This window comes from Salmo salar, chromosome 25 (assembly GCF_965601325.2).
Source record: "Salmo salar chromosome 25, fSalSal1, whole genome shotgun sequence".
NCBI lineage: Eukaryota > Metazoa > Chordata > Actinopteri > Salmoniformes > Salmonidae > Salmo > Salmo salar.
Genome location: NC_138315.1, coordinates 30788250 through 30804588, shown reverse-complemented (window position 1 = coordinate 30804588; position 16339 = coordinate 30788250). Strand labels below are relative to the sequence as shown.

General features: G+C 43.3%; 3 protein-coding genes across 3 annotated transcripts in view; 2 read left to right on the top strand and 1 right to left on the bottom strand.

Moving 5' to 3' along the window:
- Nucleotides 1-1925, top strand: part of LOC106586540 (ephrin type-A receptor 6) — a 255977-nt gene extending 254052 nt beyond the window's left edge. Inside the window, exon 18 of the mRNA XM_045707380.2 lies at nucleotides 1085-1925. Within this exon, the coding sequence (XP_045563336.1) occupies nucleotides 1085-1199 (115 nt within the window). The 3' untranslated portion in view covers nucleotides 1200-1925. The remainder of the gene's footprint in view (nucleotides 1-1084) is intronic.
- Nucleotides 1926-5538: 3613 nt separating this feature from the next.
- On the top strand, nucleotides 5539-9937 carry LOC106586542 (ADP-ribosylation factor-like protein 6). The gene is made up of 8 exons (XM_082969097.1): nucleotides 5539-6003; nucleotides 6256-6303; nucleotides 6454-6515; nucleotides 6647-6715; nucleotides 6928-7022; nucleotides 7189-7318; nucleotides 7439-7494; nucleotides 7967-9937. Exons 1-8 carry the CDS (start codon nucleotides 5881-5883, stop codon nucleotides 7990-7992), a joined length of 609 nt encoding a protein of 202 aa, XP_082825223.1. The 5' UTR covers nucleotides 5539-5880; the 3' UTR covers nucleotides 7993-9937.
- A 99-nt stretch (nucleotides 9938-10036) lies between these two features.
- LOC106586537 (F-box only protein 47) lies at nucleotides 10037-15698 on the bottom strand. The gene is made up of 11 exons (XM_014173941.3): nucleotides 15502-15698; nucleotides 15165-15376; nucleotides 14715-14894; nucleotides 14434-14510; nucleotides 12433-12510; nucleotides 12220-12328; nucleotides 11962-12135; nucleotides 11594-11743; nucleotides 10986-11128; nucleotides 10691-10850; nucleotides 10037-10596 (listed from the first exon to the last, which is right to left on the bottom strand). The coding sequence occupies exons 2-11, from the start codon at nucleotides 15334-15336 to the stop codon at nucleotides 10499-10501; spliced, it is 1341 nt and encodes a 446-aa protein (XP_014029416.1). The 5' UTR covers nucleotides 15337-15376; nucleotides 15502-15698; the 3' UTR covers nucleotides 10037-10498.
- Between the last annotated feature and the right edge of the window lie 641 nt (nucleotides 15699-16339).

Below are 16339 nucleotides of genomic sequence, written 5' to 3'. Positions count from 1 at the left end.
TGAGTGGAGGACTGTTCACTATCTCAAACATTACCCTAAAGTTACTCTAACTTCAACTAAACATTACCCTAAAGTTACTCTAACTTCAACTAAACATTACCCTAACGTTACTCTAACTTCAACTAAACATTACTCTGATGTTACTCTAACTTCAACTAAACATCACTCTGATGTTACTCTAACTTCAACTAAACATTACTCTGATGTTACTCTAACTTCAACTAAACATTACTCTGATGTTACTCTAACTTCAACTAAACATCACTCTGATGTTACTCTAACTTCAACTAAACATTACTCTGATGTTACTCTAACTTCAACTAAACATTACTCTGATGTTACTCTAACTTCAACTAAACATCACTCTGATGTTACTCTAACTTCAACTAAACATTACTCTGATGTTACTCTAACTTCAACTAAACATCACTCTGATGTTACTCTAACTTCAACTAAACATTACTCTGATGTTACTCTAACTTCAACTAAACATTACTCTGATGTTACTCTAACTTCAACTAAACATTACTCTGATGTTACTCTAACTTCAACTAAACATTACTCTGACACTGCCTCCCAATCTTATCCTTCCTTACCTTAAGTTAACCCAACAATTTCCCTTAACCGATTTTGTGTGTGTGTGTGTGTGCTCATGTGTGTCTGCCGTGTGTGTGTGTGTGTGTGTGTGTGTGTGTGTGTGTGTGTGTGTGTGTGTGTGTGTGTGTGTGTGTGTGTGTGTGTGTGTGTGTGTGTGTGTGTGTGTGTGTGCTCATGTGTGTCTGCCGTGTGTGTGTGTGTGTGTGTGTGTGTGTGTGTGTGTGTGTGTGTGTGTGTGTGTGTGTGTGTGTGTGTGTGTGTGTGTGTGTGTGTGTCTGCCGTGTGTGTGTGTGTGTGTGTGTGTGTGTGTGTGTGTGTGTGTGTGTGTGTGTGTGTGTCTGTGTCTGTGTGTGTGTGTGTGTGTGTGTGTCTGCCGTGTGTGTGTGTGTGTGTGTCTGCCGTGTGTGTGGTGTGTGTGTGTGTGTGTGTGTGTGTGTGTGTGTGTGTGTGTGTGTGTGTGTGTGTGTGTGTCTTCTCTCCCCCCTAGAGACGTGCGGAGGATCGGGGTGGTGTTGATTGGCCACCAGAGGAGGATCGTCAGCAGCATACAGACCCTCCGACTGCAGCTACTACACCAACAGGAGAAGGGCTTCCATGTATGAGACCTTAGAACGGACAGACAGACAGACGGACAGACAGCCACAGCCTGTGCCTCAGTCTTCACCCCTCAGACAGACAGACAGACCGTCTCAGCCTGGAGGCCTCTCTCAGACAGACTACCACACATTTGGACCTCGATGCAGAACCTCAATAAAGCCAGACTGTTTTGTACACCTGAACCTGCTTCAGCCAGAGACAGAACAGCAGAGACAGGACTCTGAGAGACACACTGTCCCTGGCTCCCCCTGGGGAATGTATGCCTTGTTGCAGCATCAGTACTTATTATACAGTAGAGCTGTAGATTTGAGAATGTACATTTTCTCTCCATGTTTTTGTGACCATGATATAGCTGCTAACAGATGAGCAATCAAAAGGATTGTCCTTAAATAATATGATGTGAATTATTTTGGAGTTTGATAAGTAAGCGTCATCATAAGGTATTCTTGTTGCATTATTTAACCTCTCCAGAGTATCTGGGTATGCTAATACTTGAAGAAAACGAAGAGACAGTTTTTGAAGTGCAGAGGATTTCTGAATGTTTTAAGTGTATAGACAATTTATCGATTATAATCCTAAACTAATATTTATATATGTGCAGTCCTGTATGTGAGCGCCCTAGTAAATCTGGATGTTATCTCTTTATTTACCATTTTATCGAAATCAGCAATATATGCAGTCGTCTCAGTAACTAAGATAAGAGAAATAAATAAATGATACTCTCTTATGGACCTACAGACATTGAGAACAGATTGTCAGCAAACCTCAACAGACTGTGTAACATGCTAACATGCCAACTACACAGGGCAGTCGTGCAATGCTAAAGACTTATGGAAGTTGTTGGATTTTTTTTGTTACAGTATATAGTATGAGGGGAACTCAAGGCTGTTGGGCATACAGTAGTTGGTTTCATTATATGTTTTTGTGGTCAAGACTCACGTGTATTCCAAGATAGAGAGAGACAGAGGTATGTTCTGCAGGTTGACAGACACATAGAGACAGCAGCACCAGAGTAATATCTCTTAGTCTCTAGAAGGCCCTCAACAGCATTATAATAACCCATGAGCCTCTCCAGATCCACACTAACGCAGGTGGTTCGGTGAACCACGAAAACATATGCCTGAAACTTGAAGACTTGCATTAGCTAATGCTTAGGCTTTAACTCGGCAGGCTAACATAGTCTTGTGGAGCACAGATGACCCAGGTTCAAACCCAGTTGGTCACACACACACACCTACAATACAGTATGCAGTATGTTCTGGAGCAGAAGTGTACCTGAGGAGCCTGTACGGCAGTAGAGGCTGGTGGGAGGAGCTATAGGAGGACGGGCTCACTGGAATGGAATCAATGGAACCCTATCAAACATAATTGGAACCACGTTTCACTCCATTCCAGAATTCAATTCCAACCATTACAATGAGCCAGTGTAACCGATGTGAAATGGCTAGTTAGTTAGCGGTGGTGCGCGCTAATAGTGTTTTAATCGGGTGACGTCACTCGCTCTGAGACCTGAAGTAGTTGTTCCCCTTGCTACTCTAACTTCAACTAAACACGATGGGTAACGATGCTTCTTGGGTGTCAGTTGTTGATGTGTGCAGAGGGTCCCTGGTTCAAGTCCAGGTTGGGGTGAGGAGAGGGACGGAAGCCAAACTGTTACACCAGTCCCCCTATAACTCCTCCAACCAGCCTTCACTGCTATACAGAGTAGGAGGAATTTGCCCCCAGACACTGATCTAACGTCAGTTTGATATTTTACCCCCTAATGGTTGAGGTAAGAATTGAGGTACGCTAAGCTGATCCTAGATCTGTGGTTCGGAACAACTTCTAAATGGAGCTCACCTGTCCAGCAGGTGTTCACAGACAGAGCGTTCAGGTGTCCCTCAGAGGGGAGGACACACACACACGCTTCCCTCCTCCTGGAAGGAGAGATTAGATCAGGCTGTTTAGCATGTCTTACTGCTGAGCAACGGGAGAATGCTCTTTTGTACAAAGTACAAGTATACTTATAATTCTTGTATTTTATTTTTCTATCATTTCCAGAGAGACGTGGTAGATCTTGCACACTGTAAGAGGCAGTTTAAAGTGGATATTTATTTGCAAATAAAGGTGAACAGTTCTGGTGGTTAGAAGTAGTATTTTTATTACTGACTGTTTCATTGTATGTAAAGTGTGTTCTGATGCATTGTTTAATGGAACTGTTCTATTAGATGATGCCTCCCCCGGTACTGTTCCATCAAACTATGACTCCCCATGAAAGTATTGTGTCCGCCAGTGGCATAAGGTACTTTTTTTGCCCTCAAAGTAGCCTGTGAGGCAGCCCTTGTTTAAGCAACTATGCCCATTCTTCCACATCAGCCAATCAAATTCAAATACAGTAGCAAACGTGCAAGCCCGCTCCAGCAAGAATAACCATTTTCCACAGTGACATTCACAGCTAGCGCATAAAAAAGGTAAGCACATGGCATCCAAAAACACTGAAAGAAAACATATACTACTGACTAACCTATAAAACACTGAAATGGCTAGACTATTTCCAAATTATAAAGGCTGACATACACTGTAGATTTGCTAAACTGCTTTGCTGGTTAGTTACCTTTTTAAAGGAGCTAACTTAACTTGCTAGCTTGTTGCTGGCTATTTAGCTAATGTTTTTAAGCTAAATACCTAATGCAGCAAGTACAGCAACTACTTTTACTAACTGCTTAGCTAGCTATTTTCTCTAGAGCAATGAGCTAATATAGCAAGCTGCATATTCATCTAACTAACACAATCGCAGGCTGGTAAGGATGAATAGGTTCCTCTCAGGCTGGTGTATAATAAAGGCTCCTCCCAGGCTGGTAAGGAAAAATAGGTTCCTCCTAGGCTGGTAAGGAAAAATAGGTTCCTCCTAGGCTGGTGTATAATAAAAGCTCCTCCCAGGCTGGTAAGGAAAAATAGGTTACTCCTAGGCTGGTGTATAATAAAGGCTCCTCCCAGGCTGGTAAGGATAAATAGGTTCCTCTCAGGCTGGTGTATAATAAAGGCTCCTCCCAGGCTGGTAAGGAAAAATAGGTTACTCCTAGGCTGGTGTATAATAAAGGCTCCTCCCAGGCTGGTAAGGATAAATAGGTTCCTCTCAGGCTGGTGTATAATAAAGGCTCCTCCCAGGCTTGTAAGGAAAAATAGGTTCCTCCTAGGCTGGTGTATAATAAAGGCTCCTCCCAGGCTTGTAAGGAAAAATAGGTTCCTCCTAGGCTGGTGTATAATAAAGGCTCCTCCCAGGCTGGTAAGGAAAAATAGGTTCCTCCTAGGCTGGTGTATAATAAAGGCTCCTCCCAGGCTGGTAAGGATAAATAGGTACCTCCTATGCTGGAAAGGATTAGGGTTGCAAAATTCTGGGAACTTTCAATAAACTTTCTGGTTTTCCAGAAATCCTGGTTGGAGGATTCCGGATTTCCTGCTTATTCCCTCATTCTAGAATCCTCCAACCGGGATTTCAAGAAAACTTCTTTAGAAAGTTCCAGTCATTTTGCAGTCCTAGTAAGGATAAATAGGTGCCTTGCAGGCTGATAAGGATAACTAGTTGCCTCCCAGGCTGGTATATAATAAAGGCTCCCCCTAGGCTGGTAAGGATAAATAGGTGCCTTGCAGGCTGATAAGGATAACTAGTTGCCTCCCAGGCTGGTATATAATAAAGGCTCCCCCTAGGCTGGTAAGGATAAATAGGTGCCTTGCAGGCTGATAAGGATAACTAGTTGCCTCCCAGGCTGGTATATAATAAAGGCTGATAAGGATAAATAGGTGCCTCAAAGGCTAGTGTCTAATTAGTAGCCTTTATCAAATCAAAAACATGGAAAGTTTGTTATAATTTTTGTAGAACAGTCATTGCTTTATAAAGCATCGATTTATAAAGATTTTTCCACAATCAAATCAACCTTGTGGATTTCCAAGTGGGTAAAAAAAAATCAGCATCAATCTTAAAGTACAATTACCAACCAGAGAGCAGTTGCTATTATTTACCAGCCTTATAAAATAATTACCACCCGTGTCCACAAGTGTTTGAAGGATTTATTTCAGGTGAACTTGTTAATACTGGCCAGCCGATGGCGCTGTTGGACCGTGCAGTATTAGTGCTGAGGTGAAGGATTTGTTTACTACTGTTGTTACTGTTGTTTACTACCTACCTGTGAGTAATTTATCAACTATGGATGAAGCAAAGGGGAAAAGTCCTGTTCTGCTATTGTCATTATGTTTGTTAATTTATTCATATTAAATCAACTAGTTTTTTTGTGTATAGGCTAATACTATATTGTTTGAACAAAATTAAAATGAAAATTCCAAAAGCACCAAGTATATGGCTATTACAGTGCACTGTAAAGAATAACGCATGACTGTAATTTGGCTCCTGTAAGTATGTAATGAGCATGAAATTAACATTATCTCATGTCCATCTCAGAATCACTCCGTATTGCGAGGCAGGTCACGAGGAGGTTCAAGAGCATTAATTCACTCTAATAGGCTTATTCCAAGCCAGGACAGCCAACCTGCTGCTGTTACCTTGTCCTTATATCCACGCAACATTCTATTTTAATATGTTACACTAAATTGCGACGAGAAATGGTATACACTTTCGACGATTTCTCGAGGGAGTAGGTAGCCTGTACCAAATACATTTAACCTTAGGATCAAATGTTTTAAGTGGGACACATGGGCCTGTTAGACAAACTGTCGGGATGGCTGGGGCTGAAGAAGAAAGAAGTGAACGTGTTGTGTTTGGGACTGGACAACAGCGGGAAAACTACCATCATCAATCAACTGAAACCCAGTAATGTAAGTCCAATGACATGGCCCAACTATAATATAGGCCTACTGTAGGCCATTGACTGATGTATCTGATTGCGCTCTAAATTGTAACCTGTTGATGTGATGTCCTACTGTAGCCGCGCGCGGGCCGGTCAGTGGAAAGAGACGGAGTTTTATATCTTGAGAGTTAGCTGAGACATAGAGATGTTGCTTATTTATAAGAGCTGTGTGTCATCGCATCGATTGCACTGCAATCATCCACCGATTGCTTGTTTTCAGCAAAGCTTATTTGGCCCACTCTCAGACGACTGGAAACATGTTAGTCAGGTAAAGGTCAGTATAGCCTATTTCACCCTATTTTACCATTTATTTTGACAAAGTTAAGTTAGTTTTTTTTTGTCTGTGTTTGTTATTGTGTGTGTATGGGTGCGTGTGCGTGCGTGCTTGTCTGTGTCTCTGTCTGTGTGTGTATTACAGACCCAGACACAAGACATTGTCCCAACTATTGGCTTCAACATAGAAAAATTTAAGAGTTCAAGGTAGTAATTTACTTCTTACGTAAACTTTGTTTAATTTAGTGAACCAGATGAAAGTAATAAGAATTATATTATTTGATACTTATTCTATTGTGTATGTTGATGCGTAACATGTATGTTGTGTCTCTACAAAGTTTGTCCTTCACAGTGTTTGACATGTCTGGTCAGAGCAGATACAGAAACCTATGGGAACATTACTACAAGTAAGACTTTACACCGGCAATGTTTATCTACAACTGCATTATGCGATAGGACATCTTAGAGTAATCAAGTATTGCCTGTAGAGCAGTTTTAATGGTTACACAACTCTACCCCCGTCTCCAAGTAGTAATTATTAGTGATGTAGAGATCAGATTCAGTGTTGTTTATCCCTGTTTCTTGTTGATTACATCATTTTCTGTTGTGGTGTCCACAGAGAGAGTCACGCCATCATATTTGTCATCGATAGCGGAGATAAATTACGAATGGTCGTTGCCAAAGAGGAGCTGGATACTCTTCTCAATCACCAAGGTCAGAGAATGAGAGCGAGAGACAGAGAAAGGAAGAGGGGGACAGACAGACAGACAGACAGACAGACAGACAGACAGACAGACAGACAGACAGACAGACAGACAGACAGACAGACAGACAGCCAACAGTTTTTTCACCTGTTCTCCTGTATTCCTGCTCCCTCCAGACATCTGCAGTAGGAGGTTGCCAGTGCTGTTCTTTGCTAATAAGAGTGACCTGAGAGAAGCCATGTCTTTAGTCAAAGTCTCTCAGCTGCTCTGTCTGGAAAACATCAAGGACAAACCCTGGCATATATGGTAAGACACAACTCTATCCTAGTCACACACACACACACACACACACACACACACAAAAGAAGGTACAGACACATACAGTGATATTGGGATAGGTTACTAGCTTCTGTCCATCTGTTTTAGTGCCAGTAATGCTGTAAAAGGAGAGGGTCTACTGGAGGGGGTGGACTGGCTACAAGGTACAGTACTGTGTGTGTGTGTGTGTGTGTGTGTGTGTGTGTGTGTGTGTGTGTGTGTGTGTGTGTGTGTGTGTGTGTGTGTGTGTGTGTGTGTGAAATTACTTTTTTCTAATGTAATTTTGACACCAATAGTGAATTCTTCTGTTTTGTTCCACATTACCCATAGAGCAAATTGCACAGTAAGTATCATGTGAACTCACATTAGTTTATGTCACTGTGGTGGACTTGGTGAAGTACAGATGGATGTTGTTGATAAGTTAGGAACAGGGGAGCCTGTATTTAGTCTTAAACACTGTAGTTATGTGGTTCTAACAGGTATAATGTTGACGTATGGGTAATGATGATTAAACTCCCCTATTCTTAACTCTCTAGTGCCGTACTGTTCTAGGTGTTTTGTGGACCTTCAGGTCTTATTGTTCAGGCTGTTCGTTGTAACTTTAATCTCATGAAATGTCCATATCTTTATAAACAGATCATATCAAAACAATGAAGACTTGATTAAATAAAATGGATGAAATGTTTATGCTGAAGGATCGTGATGGCGAGAAGAGAGAGGCCTCAGTGACTACAACATGGCTCCTCCAACCGGGCGTGTCATTGGTTATCTGATGTCACTATTAATACAGTGCAAGGAATCACTCTTTCTATTTGTTACTCTGTCATGATGCCTACTGTATGATATTGATGTAAAGTGTTGATGTGAAGTGTTGCTGAACAGCTTGTTGCAGTGTAGAGACCACCCTCTGAGATTGTTTGAGTGTTATTCAGTGTTACTGCACGTGGTGTGTAACTGTGCTGTCTGAATGTGGAAAGATATGATTCATGTATTCTGTTGTAACATTTTTACCCTCTGCATTTCTGAGCTGCACTTAATACTTGTTTTTTTATGCCATTTAATGTGCTGTGACTGTTTTTCAGACATAAACTCAGCAAAAAAAGAAACGTCCTCTCACTCAACTGCGTTTATTTTCAGCAAACTTAACATGTGTAAATATTTGTATGAACATAACAAGATTCAACAACTGAGACATAAACTGAACAAGTTCCACAGACATGTGACCAACAGAAATTGAATAATGTGTCCCTGAATAAAGGGGGGGGTCAAAATCAAAAGTAACAGTCAGTATCTGGTGTGGCCACCAGATGCATTAAGTACTGCAGTGCATCTCCTCCTCATGGACTGCACCAGATTTGCCAGGTCTTGCTGTGAGATGTTACCCCACTCTTCCACCAAGGCACCTGCATGTTCCCAGACATTTCTGGGGGGAATGGCCCTAGCCCTCACCCTCCGAGGTCCCAGACGCGCTCAATAGGATTGAGATTGGGCTCTTCGCTGGCCATGACAGAATACTGACATTCCTGTCTTGCAGACAATCAGCATTGTTATGCTGGAGGGTCATGTCAGGATGAGCCTGCAGGAAGGGAACCACATGAGGGAGGAGGATATCTTCCCTGTAACGCACAGCATTGAGATTGCCTGCAATGACAACAAGCTCAGTCCGATGATGCTGTGACACACCGCCCCAGACCATGACAGACCCTCCACCTCCAAATCGATCCCACTCCAGAGTACAGGCCTCGGTGTAACGCTCATTCCTTCGACGATAAATGTGAATCTGACCATCACCCCTGGTGAGACAAAACCACATCTCGTCAGTGAAGAGCACTTTTTGCCAGTCCTGTCTGGTCCAGCGACGGTGGGTTTGTGCCCATAGGCGACGTTGTTGCCGGTGAGGATCTGCCTTACAACAGGCCCACAAGCCCTCAGTCCAGCCTCTCTCAGCCTATTGCAGACAGTCTGAGCACTGATGGAGGGATTGTGCATTCCTGGTGTAACTCGGGCAGTTGTTGCCATCCTGTACTTGTCCCGCAAGTGTGATGTTCGGATGTACAGATCCTGTGCAGGTGTTGTTACACGTGGTCTGTCACTGCGAGGGCGATCTGCTGTCCATCCTGTCTCTCTGTAGCACTGTCTTAGGCGTCTCATAGTACGGACATTGCAATTTATTGCCCTGGCCACATCTGCAGTCCTCATGCCTCCTTGCAGCATGCCTAAGACACGTTCACGCAGATGAGCAGGCATCTTTCATTTGGTGTTTTTCAGAGTCAGTAGAAAGGCCTCTTTAGTGTCCTAAGTTTTCATAACTGTGACCTTAATTGCCTACTGTCTGTAAGCTGTTAGTGTCTTAATGACCCTTCCACAGGTGCATGTTCATTAATTGTTCATGGGTCATTGAAAAAGCATGGGAAACAGTGTTTAAACCCTTTACAATGAAGATCTGTGAAGTTATTTGGATTTTTACGAATTATCTTTGAAAGACAGGGTCCTGAAAAAGGGATGTTTCTTTTTTTGCTGAGTTTATTACACCAGTCAGTGCTAAATATATTCCTATATATTGGGATGTTTTAATGAAAACAATTAAAAGGCTTGATATTTTCTTGATTTGTAGTCTCTTCCTTTTCATCAAAGGGGGTGACAATTTATCTTTCTATTTGCTGGATCTTTATGTTTATTGATCTCACATAGTGAGAGGAGATAATAGTGAATCAACACTGCAGACCCCAAAGGCCATTTTAATAATTTATGCAAAAACAGATGAGTTTCAGCTTCCATCAACACAGAAGCATCAAGTACAATCAATGCATCATAACCGTTACACTGTACAAGTTGAACACCTTTATGAAATCCTAATAAATAGTTGCAAACTTATGTTAATAAATCTATAAATATAATTAAATACTCCTTTACTGGATACCAATATTTTAAAGCAGTTAATTTACAAAAGTACAAATAAGCTCTATAACAAAAGTATAAAAGTGTAATGATGTGAATACTGTTGACAAAGGGAGAAGAAACCCTTAATTTTCCCTATCTTGGGCTAACTTCACTCCTTTTATATCCCTCTTTCTGCTCAAACACAAACCTTCAGATCATTTCCCTGAAAGTGTCCCTACTCTCTCCTGTTCTTCTATCTCTTATCCACTCACTTTCCTTTCTCTTTCCTCAATCCTTCTTGAGGAACATGTAGACTATCTCAGTGTGGAAGTGAGCGCTGGCATTCAGGAGGCTCTGGAAGGTCTCCATGTCCTCATGACGGTTACCTGAAAGAGAGGGAGATTACTGACAGTACACACAAAGGCCATATGGCTATCTGGGACCAAACATAGTGAACCACCTGCCCTGCCATGTCCTCACCTGCCATGACAACCTCGTACATCTCCATGGTAACCTCTGAGAACATGTTCTCAACGCTCTGGATGAACGACCACCTGTCTGACGGCGACAAGAACACCTGGCACACCTGCTGCACCATCCTCACCGACCAGTTCATACAGTAGCCGTCCTTCTCACACACCTACAATACACACATATGAAACATACCTATAACACACAAGCATTTCGCTACACCCGCAATAACATCTGCTAAATATGTGTATATTTTATTTGATTTGAATAGCCATCCATCTCACACACACAGATGTGTACTGACCAGTATGAGGTAGACGAGGAGTCGTGAGATCTCAAAGAGGCGTCCGTTGAGAGCCTTGCTAGCCAGAATACTGTAACACAGACTGTTCCCACACAGGATCAACAGCCTGGCCACGCTCTCTACATGCCACGCCTGGGGGAGCACTGGGGAGACCAGAGAGATGTGATGAGCACAACGAAGACGCTGTGTGCACCTGAATAAAGGTGTGTGTATGTGTGTGTGTGTTAAGATATGGTAGCCCTTTCGTGCAGTCAACGACGAAAAGTGCCCTCTTTCGCCTCACGGGTGGAATATTATTCATATTTTTCATAATTTCATAATTAATAAAGATTATTTATTTCATAATTAATAAAGATTATTTTTTAAACTATGAAAATCCAGTGTTTCTATGTCAAACAGTTTTGTTATATTTCAGTCTACTGTGATGTATATAAAGTGTAATATTTGGATGCAAACTCAGCTCTATATCTGACATGGTACAGGTGTCTTCTTTTTTGTAAGCCCATGACCATGTGCGTGAGGTAAATACTTTGTTTCAAAGGCTACCAAGAATCACTCTGTGTGACCGTGATTTAGCCCACTACAGTAAAAGGTTAAAGTATGTGTACCTGTGAGTTCCTCCAGTATGGCCAGTACGGTGTCAGTGGTCCAGTCTCTAGCCTCCAGGTCACTGTGGAGCAGGATCACAGCCTTGGCCAAGTCCCACAGAGAACACTGGGCTACTCCTGCACCCAACTGCTCCTGCCAGCCCAGAGAACCTGGAAAAAATACAGACTGTTAATACACACACACACACACACACACACACACACACACACACCACACACACACACACACACACACACACACACACACACACACACACACACACACACACACACACACACACACACACACACACACACACACACACAGACTCTACCATGGGCCAGGGTTGGAGGATGTACACACACGCGCAAACTCACTGCATACTAACCGTCAGGCAGCCGTGGTCCGTAGAGTATGAACAGTAGCCTGGCCTGTGAGACTATGGGCCAGGACTGGAGGATCCTGGTGAGCCAGAACAGAGTGTCTCTACGGCTGCTCCACGGCTCCAACAGAACCTGACGACAGAACCCACGGATCTGCAGCTCCAACCGCTGACATGCTCCTAGACACAGATGGAAAACATTACACTCTCTCTCTCTCTTTCCTCCTCACACCCTCTCTCTCTGAATTAGGGACAGACACACACCTGGCTTTCCAGTGACGACCAACTCAATCTTCCGGGGAAGGTTTGTGAAGTCGCACAGGAAGTTGAAGACCCGGTGACACTCCAGCTCATCCCAGCCCGCAATCAACGTCTGTAAGTCAAACAGCAATGATCTGTTACATATCCTTGTTTAACCTTGTTTTGTCTTGTGTGTTTCATAGGTATTTTTCTTTTGAAACTACTTTAGGGTCTCACCTGCAAGAAAACTCCGTAGCTGGAGAAGAAAGGGCAGCCTGTTGAGGCAGTGCACTGCTCCATCATGAAGCACGGGACCTGAGAGGCAGGGAGAGACAAGCGGTCTATGTAAGTCTATGGACATCTACAACCGGTCTCTCCAACCCTGTTCCTGGAGAGCTGCCGTCCTGTAGGTTTTTGCTCCAACCATAATCTAGCAAACCTGATTCTAATAACTAGCTGGTTGATTAGCTGAATCAGGTTAGTTACACCTGTGGTTGGATTGAAAACCTACTACAGGAGGATAGCTCTCCAGGAACAGGGTTGAAACACTAATCTACAGTATGTAGGCCTTACAACACTGAACAAAAATATAAACGCAACATGTAAAGTGTTGGTGCCATGTTTCATGAGCTGAAATAAAAAATCCCTGAAATGTTTCAAAGGCCTTGTGCTGGGGACAATAAAAGGCTACTTTAAAATGTGAGGAGTATTTCTGTCTTTAATAAAGCCATTATGTGGGGAAAAACTCATTCTAATTGGCAGGGCCTGGCTTCCCAGTGGTCCCAGTGGGTGGGCCTGGCTGCCAAGTGGGTGGGCCTATGCCGTCCAAGGCCCACCCATGGCGGCACCACTGCCCAGTCATGTGAAATCCATAGATTAGGGCCTAATCCTGAACTTTCTTACGGGCCGCCCCCAGGTGGAAGGGTAGGTAACAACCCATCAGCCACACTGATCCTCGACACTGGGGCCCCTCAGGGGTGCGTGCTCAGTCCCCTCCTGTACTCCATGTTCACTCATGACTGCATGGCCAGGCACAACTCCAACACCATCATTAAGTTTGCAGATGACACAACAGTGGTAGGCCTGATCACCGACAACGATGAGACAGCCTATAGGGAGGAGGTCAGAGAACTGACCGTGTGGTGCAAGGACAACAACCTCTCCCTCAACGTGATCAAGACAAAATAGATGATTGTGGACTACAGGATAAAGGAGGTCCGAGCACTCCCTCATTCTCATCGATGGGGCTGTAGTGGAGCAGGTTAAGAGCTTCAAGTTCCTTGGCGTCCACATCACCAACAAACTAACATGGTCCAAGCACACCAAGACAGTCGAGAAGAGGGCACGACATAACCTTTTCCCCCTCAGGAGACTGAAAAGATTTGGAATTGGTCCTCAGATCCTCAAAAGGTTTTACAGCTGCACCAGAGAGCATCCTGACGGGTTGCATCACTGCCTGGTATGGTAACTGCTCGGCCTCCGACCACAAGGCACTACAGACGGTAGTGCGTACGGCCAAGCTTCCTATATACCAGGCGGTGTCAGAGGAAGGCCCTAAGACTCCAGCCACCCTAGTCATATACTGTTCTCTCTGCTACCACATGGCAAGCGGTACCGGAGTGCCAAGTCTAGGTCCAAGAGGCTTCTAAACAGCTTCTACCCCCAAGCCATAAGACTCCTGAACAGCTAGTCAAATAGCTACCCAGACTATTTGCATTGCCCCCTCCCCTTCTGCGCCGCTGCTACTCTCTGTTATTATCTATGCATAGTCACTTTAATAACTCTACCTACATGTACATACTACCTCAATTACCTCAACACCGGTACCCCCTGTATACAGCCCCACTATTGTTATTTACTGCTGCTTTTTAATTATTTGTTATTCTTATCTCTTACTTTTTGGGGGGTATTTTCTTAAAACTGCATTGTTGGTTAAGGGCTTGTAAGTAAGCATTTCACTGTAAGGTCTACGTAGACCTGTTGTATTTGGCGCATGTGATGAATAACATTTGATTTGATTTTTATTTATTTATTTTAATAAACTGATTTCCTCATATGAACTGTAACTAGGTAAAATCTTTTATATTTCACAACCTGTGTTATAATGATTAACTGGTTCTTTTTTCTTTTTTATGTGTAACAACTCATGATTACTACAGTAATTTAACAATGTTGCTAAATATCCTTATTATTAATTTCCATAACCTTATCTATCTCCCTCACCTTTCTCTGTCTTACCTGGGAGAACTTGCTATATATAAACTTCAACCTGTCCTTTGTAGGTAGCAACAGGGTACACCTCTTGAACAACAACCCTGAGACAACAAGCAGAAACAAACAACAAGGTGACACCATGACTACATCTGTTCCTCAACCCTGAATGAATAAAGAATGACATAACACTTACATGACTAAAAAGCACTTCTAGACACAGTTCTCTTGAGGTAGCCTAGAGTGTATTATGAAAAGTGCTGTGTTTGACTTCATATTCCTGCCTATAGGCTGTACCTACTACCTACCCAGCGCTTTGTAGTGTCCCAGGGTGGCGGGGTCCTCTTTGGGAGACGGAGAGGAGGGAGAGGAGCAGTGCTGGAGCTTCTGTAGGATCATTCTGTTCCTCCAGGTCTGAGTAGAGATGTGATTCACAATGTAGCGATTGATGGCCTTGGACACCATGCTGAACACACTGATCTCAAGCACTGTAACACACAGAGGCATGTGGGTCAAATCACACACACACACACACACACACACACACACACGGACACATAGCTGGCTAGCCTAGTAGAAGACATGACTGGAAAGACAGTCATTAGGTCAATGACAATCAACGATACACATTGACAGGCCCACCAGCCTTCCTTTCCTTCTCTCCCTTCCTCCATTCATTCATTCATTCATTCATTCATTCATTCATTCATTCATTCATTCATTCATTGTATTTAAACCAGTTAGCTAGTTAGACCTACCAGAGAGTCTGTCCAGGACCATGTCAAAGACCTCTGCAGGAAGCCTCTCGAAGAAGCAGCCACTGGCCATGCCCTGACTCCGGGTCGTGATGGTTCTCACCGGATAGGGCTGGCGACGGGACCGGCGGTGGAACTTCTGGGTCATGGTGAATTTCCTGGTGACTGCCGCCATCGCCACAAAACTGTCCGGCCGCTATTGACCCGAGGATAAACTAGAAATTTGGCAAGAATAACTGATTCATTTCCAAAGAGAACAACATCAAAGACAGCTGTCAACTTTAAGAGTGAACTACTTACTGTAACTAGCTAACGTTAGCTGTCATTTGCCTGGCTTTACCTTTAGCTTTTGGCGACTCCAACAATAGCATACACTGAGTAAACTTGTGAGCTGTCCTCAGACTTATTCCTTTCTTTTTATCATAGACTATAAAGTGAATATTTTAGCTAGCTAGCTGCTGAGAAGAAACGTTTCCTGAGGCTGAGGTAGGACTACAGACAGACTTGCTGGTTTTTGGCGACCCCTCGCGAGTGAAACAGTTCTGCCGCGAAATACTCATCTCGCGCGAAAAAATAACCATCCCTTCCATCAACATTTTCTGAATGTTTTTGTCCTGACTCTCAGATGTACTTTTGTACTGTCATGTAAACGTGCGATGTATGATACATTTGCCTATGATCCCCATCCCTCTCATGTAGGCTAGTCTAATGATTAGTCTAACATGACATGAGCAGATTTCTTGAAATGCAGTTTTTAGATCTACTGTAACAGTAGCCTATGAATAAAGCTATTAGAATGTGAAAAGTTTAGGCCTTATCTGCATTCAACAGGTGCTTACAATGATCAATCAAATATAAATGTCATATTTGTTGTCCTAGAAGCAGATAATAAACACCTAATTACAGACAGAGGCCCAATAGTTACTAGCCTTTCCTTGAGTTGTGGCCCAGCACAGCTCTCTAATGCATGGAGGATTACTGCGCTTCCCCTAAGGCTATTAAGTCCTCGGTATTCATATGGGATCTCCCTCTGGAGGAAGTACACAGGACACATAATCCTATAAAAGAGACTGACACAGGGCAGGATGGGCTGCACTAGGCTGCTAGAAAAGCTACTGTTAGGCTACTGTGTGGAGGAATGACAGCCAGATTGGGAATATAGCCTTGTGTGCCTGTCT

Bases quoted from the DNA above. Each gene is read 5' to 3' on its own strand.
- LOC106586542 (XM_082969097.1), top strand. From the start codon at position 5,881: ATGGGCCTGTTAGACAAACTGTCGGGATGGCTGGGGCTGAAGAAGAAA. The intron at 7,319-7,438 runs GTAAGACACAAC...CATCTGTTTTAG, and splicing joins GACAAACCCTGGCATATATG to TGCCAGTAATGCTGTAAAAG. The intron at 7,495-7,966 runs GTACAGTACTGT...CTTTATAAACAG, and splicing joins GGGGGTGGACTGGCTACAAG to ATCATATCAAAACAATGAAG.
- LOC106586537 (XM_014173941.3), bottom strand. From the start codon at position 15,336: ATGGCGGCAGTCACCAGGAAATTCACCATGACCCAGAAGTTCCACCGC. The intron at 11,744-11,961 runs GTTAGTATGCAG...TATTTTTTCCAG, and splicing joins CGGACCACGGCTGCCTGACG to GTTCTCTGGGCTGGCAGGAG. The intron at 10,597-10,690 runs GTGAGGACATGG...CCTCTCTTTCAG, and splicing joins GTACGAGGTTGTCATGGCAG to GTAACCGTCATGAGGACATG.